General features: G+C 44.1%; 1 protein-coding gene across 6 annotated transcripts in view; it reads right to left on the bottom strand.

Moving 5' to 3' along the window:
- The window catches only part of SCML2 (Scm polycomb group protein like 2), a 188,664-nt gene that overhangs the window by 135,023 nt on the left and 33,374 nt on the right, over window positions 1-20,267 (bottom strand). For 5 of the 6 annotated variants that reach the window (XR_010923262.1, XM_067566080.1, XM_067566081.1 and 2 more), the window contains exon 4: window positions 14,013-14,083. Coding sequence is in view for 4 of the 6 variants with exons in the window: in XM_067566080.1 (XP_067422181.1) it covers window positions 14,013-14,083 (71 nt within the window). In the remaining 2 variants the exon portion in view is untranslated. Of the gene's footprint in view, window positions 1-14,012; window positions 14,084-20,267 lie in introns of those variants that run through there. The other variant, XR_010923263.1, reaches the window with a different exon arrangement.

Below are 20,267 nucleotides of genomic sequence, written 5' to 3'. Positions count from 1 at the left end.
GAAGACCACAGAAATTTTTATGCACCCCACACAAAATATGTATCTATTTAACATAGTCAAGGAGTGAGTGGTAGGAACTGGGTCTATGTCTGATGCAAGACTTACTAGGATAACAAATGGGGTTGCCTTTCCTGCCCTTTCTGGCTTACTGAAATTCTAAAAATATTGACATCTTGGGCTCCTGTTGCTGTGAGTGCAGAGGCGCAGTTTGCGGCAGACCCCAGATCAACAGCCGGAGTCCTGGAGGAGCCATCAGAGCCACACAGAATAATAAGACAAGCAATATTCAGAGTGTGGAGCCTAGCGCCTGTCAATGTGGCACTCAGACAGCAGGCTGTCTGAGAAGGGAGCCTAGGCATATTAAATTCAAAAGTGCAATTCAAAGTCAGGATATTGCTTGTCAAGCTGTTATTCTCCACAACTGTGAAAGGCAATTTAAATTGAAAAGTTAGTTTTTTAAAGGGAAACTGGTTTAAATGGAAATACTTGGGAGTGTTACATTAAAAAGATATCATGCATAATATCTGTTATTGGCGTTATGGTAGCATATGAAGCCAACTGAGATCAGGCCTCCATTGCTCTATGCGCTGCACAAACAGATGGTCAGAGACAGTCCCTGCCCCAGACAGCTTTCAATTTAAACAGAGAGAAAAAAGAGTGAGATAAAGAGATGAAAGGGATGCAGATTTCAGATAAAGAATTTAAACAATTAAAGAAAATAATTCTAAAATCATTTTAACTTTAAATGTAATAAGTCTCTGGAGCTCTGGTTTACAAATATCTTTATTATGATTTAAAACCTATTTTATTTTTTTCTCACTGATCTGTGCAGTTTGGAATTAAGTAGCTCTTTGCCCTGTATGTTAGAAAATTATTGGGCTGGCCACTAGTGCACACTATCAGCCCCTTTCCTTGCATTACACAAAGTGATATGTTCACAGTCTTTCTGATTCTGATCTTGGTGAATTCTACTCTTCCGTATATTCAACTGCAAAATAACTTTGTTAATGCAGAGTTAAGGTTCCTTGGTGTTATGTCATCCCCTTGCAGAACACTTGAGTTGAGCAACACTCAAACATCTGAAACCAAGGAAACAGAGTTAAGGTTGCCCGTGTAACCTTATCCTTTCCCTCTTTCAGCAAAGCCCCAATATGCCTATTTACACCCATACCTTTACTCTGCAAACCCCACAGTTGCTGAAACGTATACACTCATCATTGCCTTTTGCAACCCATTCACTCTCATCCACAGGATTCCATCTAACACTAAAATGGGGGAAGGAGAGATGGTTGCCCACATTATCCTCCCTCTGTTCCCCAGGAGCTGGCAGTAGCCAATGGGAATAATTTGGATACACTTCAGATGTAGTCAGGGTGTTAGGTGAATCTACACTAAACGGTGGAGGCAGTTATGGACTGAGAGTAATTAATGGGCCTGCTTGGTAAAGGTGTGTTTGTGATATGAGGGCATGTGTGGACTACTTTGAGGTCTATGACCACGATTATGATATGAGGAGAGATCTATGTTTTTCACTCTCCCGTGTGTGAGGAAAGGGAATTGGTGCATGTGTACATTCATAACCCAGTATGCATAATTTCTATGCAGGATTTTGTACCTTATATAATTAGCAGGACACAGGGCTTTTATTAAAAAGGATACTGTCAGCAGTGACGTGGAATATGAGAGGATTCTAATGTTTTAAGTAAAAGTGTAGATTGGGATGGCATCCTGTGAGTAAGGATAAGGGAATTGTAAAGCACTTTGAAGTGGTTTTTAAATTGTACATGTGTGGTATTCTTTCTGGGGAGTTGGCTAAGTGTGTGAGCAAGTGCCAGGATCTTGAACCTCCTGAATCTTACCATGCCACGGCCATTGTGAGCATGTACATATTGGGGCACTGCTTGAAGATGTAGAGGAAAGGGGGCATGGGCTACCTTTCCCCTGCTTTTTGTCCTTCATTAGCATTACATGTTCTGCAAAGGGACAACATGCCACCAAGCAACCTTAAATCTGTGTTAACTGTTTTTTGCCACTGAATTTCCTGTTCATAAAAACTAGGAAAAGATATGTTTGTTGGTAGGAGTTAGTAGTCACTTAGGCAGTTGTACTTCACTTCCTGCAATTTGCACACCGAGCCAGCCAGCACCGCCTTACAGTGGAATGGTGTTCCTGGTCACGTTTCAGAATGGTTGGAAAGGAGAGTTTGTGGCAGGGCTGGTAAGAGAAGTCACGGGCAGGATTTCTGTGCCAAAATACTGACAGCTTTATGTTTGACAGAAAGATCTTCTGACCCTTGTACAACAGATGCATCCCATCTCCAAGCAACAATGAGGTGTCAGAACTTGTAATGCGTCTGTACCAACAGTTCCCAACCTGGGGTGCATGACTCCCTTGGGGGGGCACCAAAGATTACAGGGATTCAGTAATATTCAGGTCATTTAGCCCCCAGAGCCCTGGTCCAGCTGGCGCAGAGCTCAAGGCTGCTGCATCGGTTGGAACAGAGAGGCAGCCCAGCCAGCCCCAAGCCAGCTGGGCGCCCAGGTGGAGCGTAGCAGCCCCACACCGGTGAGAGTCTGGAGAAGTCCCAGCCAGCCTGCCAGCACCCGCCACCTCCATTACCCTCAGTCCATGAGGGACAAGAAGAGGTGGGGCCACAAGTGGTGCTCGGTGGCAGCTGCGCCAGGGAAGGCTTAGCTTTTTACTCAGATAAGAGTAATTCATTATTATTTATGTAATTTAGTGTTATCATCATTATATGTATTTATAAGGGTTCTATGTGTTTATGTCTGGTGAGGGGGCAGAGTGGGGGTGGGGATGAGAGAGAATGTGTTTTACCTAATGTTAACTAGTGGGGCTTCATTCAAAAAGGTTGGGAACCAATACCACACAGTACACATTTCCTGGGCAGCCATAAATCCTTCAATCTTCTGAGTAATGTTTTCAAACACTTAATAGCTTTCACATGGTCACTGTACCAATTATTGAGATACTCAGAAAGCTATCACATCTCCTGGATACAAATAACTGATGTGGTTCAAATCTGCTCTGATACACTGAATGAGGTGCACACCAGGAATAAGGCCCACATCATTTCTGCCTGAGTGAATCATCACAATGTCTGGTAGATCATAACCTCTTAAGTCACCATTTAGACACTGCAGAATGGGCAAAACATGATAACAATGCAAATCATTTTTCTCCACCCAAATCAGTCTGTAGTCTGTATCCTGCTGTACTCCTTGCTCTCCCACAGACTTCTGCAAACTTGTGATTGAGGAATCACCTAGAATCCACACAATGATAATCTTGGCAGCACACATTTCTTTTCCCTCAGCAGTCAAGGTATCTGTGCTGTCAGCACCAAACTTCGGTACTCTCTCTCTTTGGAAACACTACATTTATCTACCCCAATATCAGGAAGTAGCCACTTGTCCCCTCACACACACTTGCCCCCACTTTTCTCAAACAACTAATCTAAGGCTTACCTACTACCCATCCTCCTTCCCTCTCCGCCCCCCACACTCGCCTACCCCCACACATACACATTCCTCTGTCTCCAGCACCTTTCCACCCAACATAACAAACGTTTTGGCTAGACTGGCTGCTTACTATTCTGCTGTATCCACAGTAAACAGCCCCATATAATAAAAAAGTTATAATACAAGAGACAACTTGTAGCAAGCAACATGAGTTATTAAATATTCAGTGCGCAGGTGTGCAAAGGTTCAGACTAGAAATTTCACTTGGCAGGTGTTCACCAGAGGCAATGGCCTCAGTACATTCCCTCAAACTACCCAGGCAAGCATAAAGTAGCTGCACAGAAACCACTCACCGTTTGTTTTCTTTATTCCCGCATGCACACTGTAATCCTTCCTGACGGCACATCTATGCAAGTGGAGAACTGAACATGTTCTTATAAACCGTTCACAATTTGGGTCCCTCAAAGATTTAGTGAATGCCACGCTCTCCACTTTAGGTAAAAATTGACCAATTTAGATAATTTTGACCTGCATATCAATAGTTTTACCTCTAATGCTGGGCAAAAACCCATCTGGAAACTTTTAAACCAACTGGCTATTTTTTTTCTGGGCTTACTACTCCTGAACCACTGGCTCAAATGACCCGAAATTTGGATCATTAATCCTACTCTACACTCTCCCAAGGTGTAGCAAATTTCAGAGAAATCTGAGCAGCAAGCAGATTTTAGAGCATTTAGGCCTTATCTACACTACACAGTTTTGTCAGTAAAATTCGCCTTTCCCCTCTCCCCACAGTAACAACCATAGCTTTCCCCCACTACCACAAGAGCAGAGATGGCAGTCACTCAGTCCAGCAACACACAAACCCCCTCCACAGCGTCATGGAGTGGACCGACGCACTCCCCCGGCAGCGGTGGTCTTCCTCCTTACAGGCAGCAAAAGCAGCACAGGCTCCAAGTTGGTGGTAGCAGTAGCAAGCCAGCTGGCCAGGAAGGGCCCCCCACAGGTGGTAGCAGCAGCACTGGTGGGGCCACTCACTCCCCACAGGGAGGAAGGGATGGAGACAGGCCAGCAGAGCCCCCCAAATGGCAGCAGCAGCAAGGAGTGCAGGGGGGCTGGCCCCCACAAGAAAGTGCTAGCTTGAAGGCCGATGGATCAGCCCCAAGAGCAGCAAGACCCTTTTCCCCTGGTAGCTGAACAGGGGTTATTTCCAGGTTAATTAACACAGCTGGAGCCAGTCAAAACCCCACCCAGGATTTGTTAAAAGCCTCCCCTCCAGAAAAAGGGTGTGGCTAGGGTTGTAAGAGTGAGGTGAGGTACCAGGAAATGTGTGAGCAGGCAAGATGCTGTCAGAAAGCAGGAGGGTTTAGGAGAAGGAGCAGAACGCTGGCAGAAGAGAACCTTGCAGGTACAAAGACTGGAGGAGGAAAAACCCTGATCAAAGAGGGCAAAGGACCTTTCCCAGGCCTGGAGACCGAAGGGAAAAGACCCTGCCAGAAGGGGATGACAGAACTGGACATTTGGTTCGGCACTACCACGCCCAGTGGGGCTGTCAAGAGGCCAAGAGCCTCCCCTGGCAAGGAGGCCAGGAAGTGCCCCTGTCCAAGCAGCGTCCAGACATTGTCAAGGGGGACGGAGAAGTAACCCAGGGAAGCTAGCAGCTTTCCTGAAACCACAGCATGAGCCTGCTACTTGTAGGATCCCTGGGTTGGGGCCCAGACTCGATTCTGAAAGATTTGAAGTGGCCCATTTATCTCAATGTGATGTTTGCTGCATGAGAGCACTCCATGGAGATGAACAGAACGTGAAAGGATAGCACTAAGACATGTGAACTGCTCCATTCATCTCAGTGGGTATTCCCATACCCTTTCTGACTGCTTTAGGGCCTGTGATATGCATTAAGTATCATAGAATCATCATAGAAGATTAGGATTAGAAGGGACCTCAGTAGGTCATCTAGTTCAAACCCTTGCTCAAAGCAGGACCAACCCCAACTAAATCATCTCAGCCAGAGCTTTGTCAAGCTGCATTTTAAAACCCTCTAAGGATGGAGATTCCACCACCTCCCTAGGTAACCCATTCCAGGGCTTCACCACCCTTCTAGTGAAAAACGTTTTCCTAATGTCCAACCTAGATCTCCCCCACTGCAACTTAAGACCATTGCCCCTTATTCTGTCATCTGCCACCACTGAGAACAGCCTAGCTCTATCCTCTTTAGAACCCCCTTCAGGTAATTGAAGGCCGCTGTCAAATCCCCTTTCACTCTTCTCTTCTGCAGACTAAATAAGCCTGGTTCCCTCAGCCTCTCCTCATAAGTCATGTGCTCCAGCCTCCTAATCATTTTCATTGTCCTCCGCTGGACTCTCTCCAATTTGTCCACATCCTTCCTGTACTGGGGGGCCCAAAACTGGACACAATACTCCAAATGTGGCCTCACCAGTGCCAAATAGAGGGAAATAATCACTTCCTGTGATCTGCTAGCAATGCTCCTACTAATGCAGCCCAATATGCTATTAGCCTTCTTGGCAATAAGGGCACACTGTTGATTCACATACAGCTTCTTGTCCACAGTAATCCCTAGGTCCTTTTGTGCAGAACTGCTGCCTAGCCAGTCAGTCCCCCAGTCTGTAGCAGTACATGGGATTCTTCTGCCCTAAGTGCAGGACTCTGTACTTGTCCTTGTTGAACCTCATCGGATATTTTTTGGCCCAATCCTCCAATTTGTCTAGGTCACTCTGTATCCTATCCCTATCCTCCAGCGTATCTAACCAACTTAGTGTCACTTGCAAACTTGCTGAGGGTGCAATCCACTCCATCCTCCAGATCATTAATGAAGATGTTGAACAAAAGTGGCCACAGGACCAGCCCCTGGGGCACTCTCCTTGTTACTGGCCACCAACTAGGCATTGAGCCGTTGATCCCTACCCATTGAGCCCAATGATCTAGCCAGCTTTCTATCCACCTTATAGTCGATTCATCCAACTCATATTTCTTTAATTGGCTGGCAAGAATACTGTGGGAGATGGTATCAAACGCTTTGCTAAGCCAAGATAGATCAGCTGACAAGGGTCAAGAAGTATGCCTGTTCTCAGCTTCCGATCTGCAGGGGCAGATCTTCCCCAGATCCTGGCTCACATGCTGAGCAGGGATGGAGCCTCAGACACTCATAAAAGGGCAAGCCCCCACCAGAACCTGGCTCACATAAGAGAGGACAGGAGAAGGTCCAACCCTTGTAGACGGGTATGGGCCCCCAAATCCTGGCACATACACAGGTGGCACAAGAGGGATTCAGACACCCCCAGAGGGGAAAAGCCCCCCAGATATCAGCGCACACACTGACGGTGTGAATGTGAGGCTGAGAGGTACCCTTGCCCCTATCCAAGTCCTCTTGCCACTCACCCCCCACTTTCACCTTCCCAGTTTCCCATACCACCCCCACTCCTCTAATCATTATGCATACCTCACCTAAGCCCCCAATGTCTCTCCATTCCCTTTCCACCCCATCCCAGTTATCCCTCTCCCCATATCCCCTTTCTCCTTGCTGCGGCCTCAAACCCCTCCCCCTCATTCCTCTGTCCTTTCATAGCCATCCCCTCCCAGGATGCATTCAGATGTCTAATTTTCCCCCCAACTATTTTGATTACATTCCACCCCAAAATAAAATTACCACCCATGACTCTCAATTTGTAGCAGCCTCCAGCCACTCAGTCCAAAACTCTTTGTCTTAGGCAGCAGCAGAAGGAAACTGGGTTTATGGAGGGAGTGAGGAGGTAGCACTGTAACTCAGGAGTCTCTTGGTTAAATGATCCCAAAATTGGCTCACTAACGTTACATTGCACCTCCACATGAGGTACACCAAATTTCGAAGCAATCCAAGTAGCCAGTTGGATTTTAGAGCACTTACAAAAGTCGAGCTTTAAAGCATAAAAAATGGCTTCTGTATTGGCACATGTGCACCGCAAAAAAAATGTCTTAAACACCATTCTCAGTTTGGGTCCCCCAAAGATTTAGTGGGTGCCACATGCATTACCTTGAGCAAACACCATATCAACAGTTTGATCTGTGCAAAAAATCCCAAACAAACAAAAACAAACACACTCTAGAAACCTTCTGAAAAATGGCTATTATGGCTGGTTTTCCAGGGCTTATATCTCCATAGCATAGGGTGTCCCGGTGCCCAGTTTTCAACTGGAAAGTCCTGTCAAAAAGGGGACCTGACAGTGCCCAGTCAGATCTACTGACCCGACACCCAAAGTCCGATTACTGCAGGCCGGGGAGGCAGGGAGACACCGGATCACCACCCGTGCCAGCCCCTATTCAGATGGGGTTACCCTACTGCCATCTATGTCGGGAGGCTGCAGCTCCCAACCCCAGCTCCACAGGTGAGTCCCTCCCGACCCTGGTGGGGGTAGGAGAAGAGCAGCAAGCAATGAGGAAAGGGGGTTGGAGGGAAGAGGAGCAAACGGGGGTGGGGCTTTGAGGGAAGAGGTGTGGCAGAAGCAGGGCCTTGGAGGAGGAATTGGGGGGAAGAGGCAGGGCAAGGGAGGTTCCGATACTCCTGCTGGAGTGTTTATAAATATTACAAAGTTGGCAACCCTACCATAACTTCTACCTCAAATGACCCAACATTTGGGTCACCATCGCTACCACGTTCTCTCTTGAGATACACCAAATTTCAAAGGAATCTAATTAAGCATGTCAATTTTAGAGGACTTAGAAAACATGACCTTTAAACAGAAGTCATGATGCAACCTTAACTATAGCAACCTTAGCCCACTACTATAATTCAATAAAATCAAACTAGACATACACAAAGATCAGGCACTAAATTAATACCGTTAATTATAGTGGAGTGCCAGGTCCAATAGTTAAGGTTGAGCTTCATTTTCTGTTTAAAGGTCAACTCTTCAGAGTGCTCTAACATTTGCATATTTACACTGGTTGTCTGGAAATTTGCAATGCTTCCCGACGGTGCCCCCAACAGTATTTTACAAAATCTAAAATTCTTTTAACTTTTTTGCCACACCTGAGCAAAACATCAAACTACTGCTCTAAAATCCTTCCCAAATGATCTGTGTCACTCAGGATTTATCTCAACAAGTGCATGGCACCCATTGCCCCTTGGAAACATGGGTTATACTGAAGTTATTCAGGATTAAATTCAGATCTCAGTGTGTCAGTAGCTGGAGTCAAAGAGAATGAAATATGGATGGGCACAGCAAGACAAAGGTAAAAGGGTTTCCAGGCAGGCTGTTGTCAAAGTAACTGGGTGGCTCAAGCGGACATGCTCTGGTCATTACATCTGAGCTACACCACTGCACTGTGAATTTGAGCCCTGTCTTTGGTAAAAATCTGATAATGATCAGCAACTATTTTGCTACTCTGTCAAGGGGGGTTATACTTTTGAGAAATGGGCCCTAAGCTGCACAGCTACTTTAGAAGTATTTTTTGAAACATAATTCATACATCCTCTACGCACATGTAGGAATGATTGTGGGCCGATTGCTACTTTTAACCCATGTGCTATCTCCCCCTGCCATATAATAGCACTGGGGAAGCCCTGTCTGTCTAGAGGGTCTGAGTCCCTTTTCCTGTCCCCTTCTTTGTGAGCAGAGATCTGAGAAGCCTGCTTTCTTGGGGGGGAGCCAAGAACAGCCACGCTTGGAGCATGCACCAAGTACACAGTGCTGAAACCAGGATGAGAGGAGTTGAGAACAGGCATGCTTTATGCACTGGGGGGTGGGGGATAGAAAGAGAATGGGTTTTGAGCACACCTACTGACACGGAGCTGTTCACACATCTCAGGGCTGTGATTTCAGGCTGTATTCATCTCCATGAGTGTTCTCATTCAGAACATCTCATTAAGATGAATGACTAATCCACACTTCCCTGAGGCAGATGGATGTGCAGAGTCCCTTCTCCATCACACTAGGCCCAGATTTGGGACAGGAACTCTGAACTCTCCGACCTTTCCTGCCTCCAGCCACTACATGCACTCCTCACAGTGCCACCCCTCTCCCTTCTATTGCCCCTCCAAGCTTTCAAGGAGCATGGAGTGGCAAGGAAGCAGATGGAACTGGTGGGTGGGCTCGAAGCAGCAGAAATGTGAGAAGGCAGGTCTCAAGCACAGGAGTGTGTGTCTGAGGGGCTTGGTCCAATGGCATGATGGAGGGAAAATTGGAGTTGGAGCAGTAGATGCTGAGTAGCTGGTGGACTATGGTGGGAGAGATGGGAGCAGTGAGAGTGCGATGGGAACAGTGCACAGTAGAGGGGGATTGAAAGGAAGGGATCAGAACTATATAGTGAGGGGCTTCTGTTTGGAGGGGCGACCCTGCAAAAAAAAAAACCCCACAATCAAGGTGTCTAACTTTTTATTTCCTGGTTTTCAGAGGTTTAATAAGGCATAGGTTCTTTTCATTGCCTTACCCTTCTAAAAGGGCTCCTTCACTTCCTGGCTAATTCAGTAAAAACCTGAGCCTTCGGCCTTTATATTATCATTAATAGAAAAAATTCTTTGGCCCTCAGTGTATATTAGATAACCTTTAGTCTAGTTACACATACTTTCCAAAGAAAATTATTTTGTCCAAATGTAAACAACATTTTTGTGAAGTGACCCAGCCAAATTCCCAAACCTTTGCTTTGTTCAAGGGTCAACTATCTGTACTTTTAGACATAACCATAACTCAGTTAACCATTTGTAGGAGCTGACTGCATTAGAGTTCTGTGGGGCTGGTGGACTGGATAGTGGTTGATAACGAATGAACAAATGTGATTACTGCACAATCTAACAGCTCTCCCTGGAAGCATTAATGTTACACTTTCTGGTCAGGAACAGAGTTATTAAGGAGTACCAAAATATCACTCACTACGATTACAGGGCTGTGCAGATGCACACACAAGTAACATAGGCAATGGTACCATTTAGCAAGGGCGTGGGTACCTCCCCTCCCCCGAAATTCATACTTGAGATCTGCTCACAGTGCGTGCCCCAGGCCCAGGTGGAGCTTTTAGCAGCAGTGTCGCACAGCCAGGTCCCCATCTCCAGGAGCCAAGTTTTTCCTGGTCAATTTCTTCCGCTGTTCTAGCTCATGGACCCTGCCCCATTGCCTGCCTCCACCAATCAGCAGTTGAGACTATACTGACTAACAATCCTCTTAACCACAAGTAGTGGGGAGGGTGAGTAGGGCCTCTGAGGGTGGGGCAGGCAAGGAAAATGTCAGTCAGGGTGGGGGGAGGAGGAGCACAGGGTCCCCACTGATGATGGAGAGAGCATAGGGTACTGGGTAAGGAGGGAGCACAGGAGCCCATGTGGTGGTGGGAGGGGGAGGCAGAGGGTCCCCAATGATGATGGGAGAAGCAGAGCAAGCACAAGGTCCCCCTGACTGGTGATGGTGGGAAGGAGAGGAAGAGGGGGAGCACAGGGGGAGCCCCACTGGCAGAGGTGGTGTTGGAGCCTGCGGGAGCCAGTGGGATGGGAAAGGGGAGTCAGTCTCCAGGCAAAGAGAGGTGACGACATAACGCTGTGCCCTGACGGACAGGGCAGAGACTGTGAGAAGAGCAGCTGAGGAGGAACATTCCCTGGGACAAGGCTCCTGAGGGAGGAGGACTGAACAAGGGTGGGGTGCTAAGAGCAACTAAGTGGGTCTTGGGGTCCGTTTGCCCTCAGAGAAGCAGGGAGCACCCTCACCTCTCTCTGGGAAGAGACCAGGGACAGACCTTGCTGGTCCAGAGAACATTATGCCCATTAGCAGTTGCAGCTTCAAGGACAGGTGTGTGTCCGTGCCGTAAATTCTGCCCGCAGGTGGTGAGCTTGTGGGGCATGAAGGCTGTGCTACTGGCCAACACAGATCAACCTGTAGTCCTCCGACATCCCACCCACCACGTAAGGCCCCTTCAGCTACCACCAGCGGGCATCTCAACAGCTGACTCATGTTACAGTAGCACCAAAAGACCTTAATCAGTAGCAGTCCCCATTGTGTTAGGCACCATACAAGAAGGCCCAGTTCCTGCCCCACAGATCTCCATCTAATCCTTATAATTCCATATGGAAGGCAAGTATTATTATACCCATTTTACAACAATGGGAACTGAGGCACAGTGTCCAAACACAGAATGATGCTTTAAAAATATAGATATCAACTCTAAATAATAAACAAGACTCAATTTTTTCTCAACTTTAAAATGTGGAATTTTCTTTGTTTGATTTTAAATATTTTCCTGTGAGAACTGCAACTCAATCACTGTAGTGTTGTGTTTAAGAACCTTGTGAAAAGTAACTATCCTTTAAACAGAAGTGAAAATGACTTGCAAGTGTCAGTTTCACTTTTGTTTGAAGTCAGTTTCTAATCTATTATTATTTGTAGTAGGATAACACTTCTAGAGCTCCAGGCAAGTGCAATATAAACTCATGGGGCCTTGCCCCAGTAGGATGTTTCCAAAAGTTAAATGATCTATTCTAAGAACTGCAAAATTGTGAACTGCAAAAAGTAAGTAGCCTAAATGATGGAAAATAATCTAGATTTTTTTACAATTGTTGTATTCAAGAGTTAAGAATATACATTAAAATTTTAAATCTAACCAATGTCCCTTAAGTGACTTGCCACAAAATGTCAGAACATGTTAGTATTAGAGCTGAGTAGGTCTAATATTTATTCACTTTTCTTTCGTTATACAGGAATTAGATACAATGCTCATGTCAGCTAATTTCTAAGTCATTATCTGCAAAAAAAAGCTAGAGTTTTCAGATGCTTGAGTAGCCTCTGGAATCAGTTAATGTTGCCCCCATTCCCAAAATCTGAAGTGGCACCCCTGAACATATGACTCTGCTACATCAGAAGCAATCTGAGTTAGTGAAAAGACAGTACCACTCAACATCAGAAGAAATGAGCAGCAGGAAAGTTCCTTCTAGAAAAGTGTGTTCTGGTCTAAGGGATAGGGAAGCTGTCACAGGGGTGACTGGCCCTTTAAGGTCTGTTGGGTCCAACCCCACCTGTGACACTTCTTATTTTCTTCCCTTGAGGAGGTGAGCTGTCACATGACAGGCAGGTCATGCAGCTAAAATCAGACCTTCTGATGTGGAGATAGAAATAGAAGCCTCGAGAGAGCCAAGAGCAACTCTGAAGCAGGAAAAGAACCTGATTACTGGTAGGCTGGGCAGGCTGGGTTAAGCCATGGCACAGTGCCAGGGAAGGAGGGTTGTGGAATCCTTAACCAGAGGTAACGGTTTGATCCCAAGAGGCCAAAGGATACTGTATAAAGACTTAATATTTATTTATTTTATTTAAGAACTCTGGGCTGTGAACAAATTGTCTGGGAGAAAAAAAGAGGAAACAGACTGACATGCCTGCAGGACCACACTGTGCCATGGGGAAGCAGCTCCAGAGATGGCACCCTACCATAGAAGCCTTGGACTTCAGTGGCCTCAAAGGCTGGTCTTAATTCTCTTGCTCATCTGGCAGTTTAAGACATGGATGAACACCAAAAAAAAATGAACACAGCAAAAAACAGAATACAAAGCCTGGGTTCTCTCACTGGAAATATTTGCTTTTTTCCTAGGAACATTTCTGAAACTTCAGCACTGGAAGGATGGATAAAATTATCTTCTTCCCAACAAAAAATGCAAGAGACAACTCAAAGATATATTTTATTGATTGCCATTTATGGCATTTCAATATGGGTTTCACATTTCCAAAATACAAAAGTGGTGTGACCCTTTCCGGTGATCAAAACAGGTACACCTATGTGTTGTTGCAATGTTTAATTGAAATACACACAACAAAATGCTCAAACTTACTGTAATACAATTTTTCATTACATTTTTTAGAGAAAGTTCTTACAGGTACAAAAGCATACCAAATGATTTCACTGTTATTTTAACAATTTATATTGGTTGCTATGTTCTTATACCAACTCTTATTAATTCTGTTGGGGAAAAGCAGCAGCCAACATATTGTTTGTGTCCAGGTCAAAGGTTCAGTTCTGTACAGCTACTTTAGAATCATGCTGGAAACCCAGAATGTTGGGAGCCAGCACAGGACAATTGGAAGGTTCAGAAAAGAAAAGGGACAAGTGCTAAGTAAGTTCTACTACAGATGGGCAAATGGGGAATTTCTGCATCCTATAAATTGGCCAGAAATGAACAGGGATGGCAAAAGGCACTACTCTGATCATGAGCCAAATTTCAAATTCTCTCTCTAAACTATGGAGAGGCATGCTAGAGCTGTTCAAGAAGAGTTTTAAACATTGACAAGATTCCCTATTTTTCCCACTAGCCTTGTTCTTGAAACACAGCTGCAACATTTTTGATCAATCTTTGAAAGAAAATTTGACTTGAGGCAGAGACCAAGTTCAGAAAACTTCCACCTAAATTGGTTAAGATTTGCCAAAGTTATAAGCCAATGAAAACAGGGGGTTACCAAGGGCAGTCTTATATTAAGGGTGCCTAAGGCTTGTTATTGGACCCCTTAAAATACATGTATGCACACAAACAGCACAGAACACACAACCACATTTACATAAAAGAATTTAGTGTACCTGTCTGAAACAATGTGGAGGAGCAGCTAGCGATCCAGTTTCTTTCAAGTAATTATCCCAATTAAAGTGTTCTAGAAGAGATAAAAAGAAAAAAGTTAGACAACTCTTAAGGGAATGTATTGAAACAAACTTTTAGGGGGAAACAGTTATTTATGTGAACTCTAAACATAGCCTTTTCAAAGTAAGCTCTAAAAGTGAATTCCTATTTTGTGAAAGATACCAGACTGACAGACTTTTGACTTTAAAAACTCTGTTAATCCATAGGAAAGACACTACAGGCAGACTCAGTACAAAGCTTCAACATATTTCATCAATAGTGAAGAAGGATAGTCCATTAGGATGCTAGGCTGAGAAACATTAGAGATGGATTCAATGTGCTGCTCCACCAGAGACTTCCTTGGTGATATTGCGCAAGCCTTTGTGCCTCAGTTTCACATCTGTAAAATGAGAATAATAGTATGTCCTATACTGCAGGTGCGAGGATGATAAATATGTTAACAACTGTGAGACACTCATATACTATAGTAACAGGGCCACATAAACACCTTTAATAAAGAATGTGCACATCAGAAGACTTGTGCAGAAGAATCAATTAGTACCTTGACCCCATTACAAACCAGGATGGGTTCGGGTTTTAGTGCAATCTGTGAACATGACCATAGGTCCACAAATACAACCCATGAATTTCTGGCTCTCTGTTCTACATTTGATCTAAATGTGGCGGTCTTTCCATCCAAATAAAGCAAATAGTTTGCCTTAATACTTAGCAATAGAATCAAATGAGGCATCATACGTAACTAGTCTACAAATTCTTCACTGATTTTTAGACTTCTGTTCAAAGGGCTACAAAAATGTACAGTTATATGTACATTAATTATGAGTTAATTGATCAACATGAAATACTATATGGCCAACGATCTAAATAAGCACGGCTTAGGTGGATATAAGTCACAAGAAAATACAAGAATTAAAATAGTACAGCCCACATTTTGTCTCTACAGTGTAATCGTCTAGCATCTTTAAGTTGACATATCTGTAAAAACAGGAAAGATAAGCAACAGTCATCTTGTCCATCACCTCTTCACAAAGTATAAATAAGAACACAAATGGTGAAATGATGCCACCTAGTGGCTCAATGAACAGTAGCTTTCAAAGTGTTTACATTAAAAAAAAATCTTAGTTTTAGACAGATAGTAAAATCAAATCAACTTTATTGATGCCAGTTCCCAAAAGACATTTGGGTTCATTTATAACAAAACGTTAAACACCACTCTCCATTTAAAGAAGGAAAATAGAAAAATACCCTAAACCAAATCCTTTTCCTAAGCAATAAAACACACAAATGACTGAAAAACTTTTCAGTGTTGCTCTGAAAGATGCCAGCAATTTTCATCAATGACTATCCACTGGAAGAATATTCCAGAGGCAGAGGCCTTTGATAGGAAAGGCCTTGAATAACACATCCTCAAGATATTATCTCTGCATAGTCAGCATTTCCCAAATGATCTCAGATGCAGTAGCTGTAAATTGATGAGATGACTCAGCAGCAAATGAGGCAGCCAAGAAAGGTCTTTTCCTCAGGGGATCATGTTTATAGTAAATAAATAAAATAAAGCAACATAAGCAGAAAACTGCACAAGTAGGTGCAAGGAACAGCACCTTGACTAGCCATTGGGGGGAGTCTGCAGTTTTCTTTATCTGCAGATCATTTATTTACCTGAATAGCTGGATTTACCTATAAACTCATTTCTTCAAACACAGTCTGAAGTTTGCATTAGGTTTCCTTCTCTTGTGGGCACAGATCAAAGTTCAAGTAAATTAAAGCTTAACTGATTCACAGTTAATACTTAATATTGTGCAATTATTTATTTCATGAGGAGAATTTGAAATGGCAGAAAGGAGAATTGTATATCAAGGGAAACATTCACATGAGAAAATAATGCTCTTGACAAAAAAATGCTTCTCTACATCCAATGAAACATCATTTGTAGGTGACAAATACTAATGCTATTTTCTGAACACACAACATACCGGTTTGAGGCTCCAGTATTGGAGAAAATTCCTGGAATCGAAGTAGAATAAAACTGTAATCTACAGGAAAATTAGCTCACAATAAATGATTTAATATTCAAATTTTTCCTTTTATATTACCCCCAATTAAAGAAACAGATAATTTTATGCTGATTTTCCATAAAAAATAAGAAAAACATATTGTACTACCGATTTGGCCACTACTGCAAATAGTACTCTTTCAAAGGTTTAGACAGACTGTTTTTTAGAATTAGCATGTTAATGTTTTGTCTTTTGTTTTATTTAAGTTACTGAAATCTTTATCATAGTCTGAACTAACTGTCAACAATACTGTACTGCAGTTAGTCAATAATGGCATCAGAGGTAACCCGTCATCAGTACTGCAATCAGTGGATAAAGCAATAGCCATCTCCTCAAGACTGTCCTGCTTTTCTGAAAAATTCTACACAAACTGGATATCTTCGATGACAATGTGTTCAATAAAACACAAAGTTGGTAAAAATGGTTTCTTTGTGTAATTTACTTTCTATTACATTTCACAGACATTTACACAGTTAACTTGTTTCTCATGTTTTCCTGGAACCCTCAGATGCAACTGTACATCATTTAATCCTTATCAGAACACCACAAATAAGTCTGAGAATAATTTTGAATACAAATTCAAAGAGCTAGTTTATGTACAAGACATTAAAATGCCAGATTTTATTATAGTTAGTATGCCTGCCCACCACTGTATAAAACCAAAACACCCACAACACCAGTAATTTTTGCATCAGAACTCAGCTGTTCTCTCACAAAGCTTCCCCCTGCCTGGTTGATGTTTAGCAGATTGAGCCCTGCCATCTAGGCTCAGGCTCTCTCAGCCGGTTTCTAGTTTTCCACAGGCCCATTCTGGATTTCTGACACATGGCCATATCCCCAATCTGACATCTGAGCTCCTTCCTGTGAGCTGGCATGGTTCCTTAAAGGTTCTCTCTAGATTTCTTCTGCTCAGTTGACTACTGCAAGTAGCTGGTGCTTTCTCCTGGGCTGGCATATTTCTTTTGATAACACAACACTATAAGCCTCCATTTTTTTGGCACATTAGGATCTACAACTCCTCCCTCTCATGCTGTAATGAGGAGTCTGTCTCCCTGCTTCCATCCCAAAGCTCCCTCTTAGCACTCCTCCCCAGCTCAAACAGTTGCATTCCCCCCTCACACACACTAAGGTTGGAAGTAAGTTGTCCTGAAATTTTACAAGTATGGATTTTATGAAGACTTATCTGCCTACTTTAATGATACACAGAGTTCCTCAACCTCTGGCACACCAATGGCTGCTGGTAAAGGACACGAGTCTGGCTTAAATTGAAACATGTATCCAAAGCTATAAACTTCTCTTCAGATTCAATGTCATTTTTAGTAGGGTGCTGCTACAGATATGAAAGCAGCCTTAATGAAAGCTGAAACTTCACTCACTCTTCCTTCCAGGATGGCCTCTGCTTGCTTGTTCACAAAATTCTCCTCTCCTCCCTGTGCAGACCGCTGGGAGCCTCATGCTTTTAAATATCCAGTTTTTCACTCTTCAGCCCACCCTCTCCTTGTCAATCCTGGGGTTTAGTTCTATTTTTGCTTTGTGAGGTGATTGCCTCACATACTCTCTTGCAAATGGGGGAATTAAAATAGGAAAAAATTATCCCCATAATGCAAATATTTCCATTCCTTTGTACTTTATCCTCAGTCCTCCCACTCCCAAATATCCTCTCCCCCGTCATTTAACTGGAGCCCTTCTCTTCATCACAAGTTTTGCCATACCCTTTCCTCCCTCCATCAGTCCTTTTACTCTCTTCATTCCTCTTATCACAGGTCCAAGTTTCCTCTCCTCTCCAAATTCCAGTCTTAACCAGCAAGTCTCCCACAGTTCTACTACAAAACCAAGGGGCTCACAGGTTAGAGGCACTCTGCTTTCTAAGGCTACTCTGTTCAGCTGGCATTAAAAGTGGCTCCCTGTCTCTTTTCTATTAAAATAAGGAACAGTGGTTTTCATTCATAAACCTCAAAGCACTTTACATTGGAGGCTATTACTATCCTAGTATTATAGATGGAGAAATGGAGGTACAGTGAGCTGAAATGACTTGCCCAGGGTCACACAGCTGGTCTTTGGCATAGCAGAGACTGGCTCTCATTACTAAATCCAGTGCCCTTTGATTACCATGTCTCCTATAGAAGGGTTACCTCTGCAGCACTAGAGAGTGCATTCAGTAGCAGCTGGGTACTAAGCATGTGGTTGTGAAGGGAGGGACAGGCATTATTGCAAATCTCAAGAGCAGGAGGGTTAAAAGTTGCCTCCTTAGCCACCTACCACTTTGGGAAAGCAGAAGAAATGGTTACTTACTGTAACTGTGGTTCTTTGAGATGTGATGCAGATGTCTATTCCACTTAGGTGCGGGCACGCCCAGCACACAGGAGCCGGAGAATTTTGCCTAGCAGTACCCATAGAGGGGCAGCATTCATGCCTTGGGGCCAGAACCCCTCTCCCCAGCAATAGGAGGCTACACCACCCCAACACTACTCAGTTTCTTTGCATGAAACACCCAAAATCTAGACTTTGATGCATAGAGGACAAAGGGTGGGTCGGGAATACACGTCTGTATCTCAAAGAATCACAGTTACAGTAAGTAACAGTTTCTTCTTCTTCTTCAAGTAGATGCCACCACATATTCCACTTAGGTGACTCTCAAGTAGTATCCACCCTAGGAGACAAGGCTCACAGTCCACCTCAACAAGGACTGCAGAAATACCCTACGAAAACTTGCATCCTCTCTGGAAGATGCAGTAATGGCATAATGGTTCATAAACACATGTATGAAAGACCATGTAGCAGCCTTGCACATGTACAATATCAAGAGGTCACTGAGGAACGCTACTGACATTGCTTGTGCTCGCATAGAATGAGCTCTCATCCTCTGAGGAGGTGTAGCCGAAGCTATTTCATATGCAGTCATGAAACAGGATGTTATTCATTTAGAGATTGTCTGTGAAGGGACCACTTGCCCCTTCCTATAACTTACATACGACACACACAGGTGGTGCAAAGAACGAAGCAACTTAGTCCTGTTGAGATAAGTTAGACATCACCTAACAGCTAATGTATGGAGACGCTGCTCCTCTGGAAATGATGTGGCTTAGAAAAGAATACATGTAAATATACCACCTGGTTCAAATGAAACTGAGGAACCACTTTAGACAAAAATTTTGGGTGTCCTTCAAGAATTGTGTATAAGGAGCAACTCACAGACTCTCCTTTCAGATGTTATCAATACCAGGAACACAGACTTCTGACACAAAAGCATAAAGGCACCAGAGGCCAGGGGCTTGAACGGAGGCCTCATTAAAGCTGCTAGGACCATGTGAAGGTCCCACAGAGGAACCGGCTCTTGGACTGGAAGATGGAGATGAAGAAGTCCTTTTAAGAATCTTCATACCATGACACTGGAGAAGACAGATCTTCCCTGCATAGGGGGATGAAATGCCGTTATCGCCACCGGATGTACTCTCAATAAGCTAAGTCCAAGGCCCAATGACTGATGTCCTGAATAGAAGCTTCGAGATGTCCTGAATAGAAGCCAGTGTTGGTTAAATTCTGTGGTCCAGTGACCACACTGAAAACAGCTTCCATTTCGCTGAGTAGACCATTCTGGTAGAAGGCTTTCTACTGTTGAGTAGGACCTGTTGATCAGCTGCCATACTCTACTATTCTTCCTCATTTAGCCATGAAGCAGCCAAACCATGAGATGCAGGGAGCTGAGGGTGAGGTGTAAGGTGTGACCGTGATTTTGTGTGAGACGGTCGGGAGGGAAAGGAAAGGGTACGGGAGGCTGAACTGACAGTGTAAGCAGGTCAGAAAAACAGCACCACAACGGCCATGGTGGGGCAATGAGAATGAGCTTGGCCAGATCCACCTTCAGCTTGAGAATGACCTGGGGGGGGGGGGAAAATGTACAGGACAGCCAACAGCCAGTTGAGAAGGAAAGTGTCAGACAGGGAACCCGACTGAGGTCCCCTTGAGAGCAAAACAGAACAGGTCAATCGTTGGAATGCCCCAAGCTGTGAAGATGACCTGGAAGACGCTTGTCTTCAGAGACCACTCGTGACTCGGGGAAAAATTCCTGCTGAAATGGTTCATGAGATGATTCTTGATCCTGAGTAAGTGGTCAGCTGTTAGTGATCATCTCCTTGATGCAGA

Source organism: Emydura macquarii, unplaced genomic scaffold (genome assembly GCF_026122565.2).
Source record: "Emydura macquarii macquarii isolate MOO-44397 ecotype Brisbane River unplaced genomic scaffold, CSIRO-AGI_Emac_v2 contig_2734, whole genome shotgun sequence".
Taxonomy (NCBI): Eukaryota; Metazoa; Chordata; order Testudines; family Chelidae; genus Emydura; species Emydura macquarii.
Note: the sequence above shows the minus strand (reverse complement) of the source record. Positions and strands in the feature narration are given on the sequence as shown.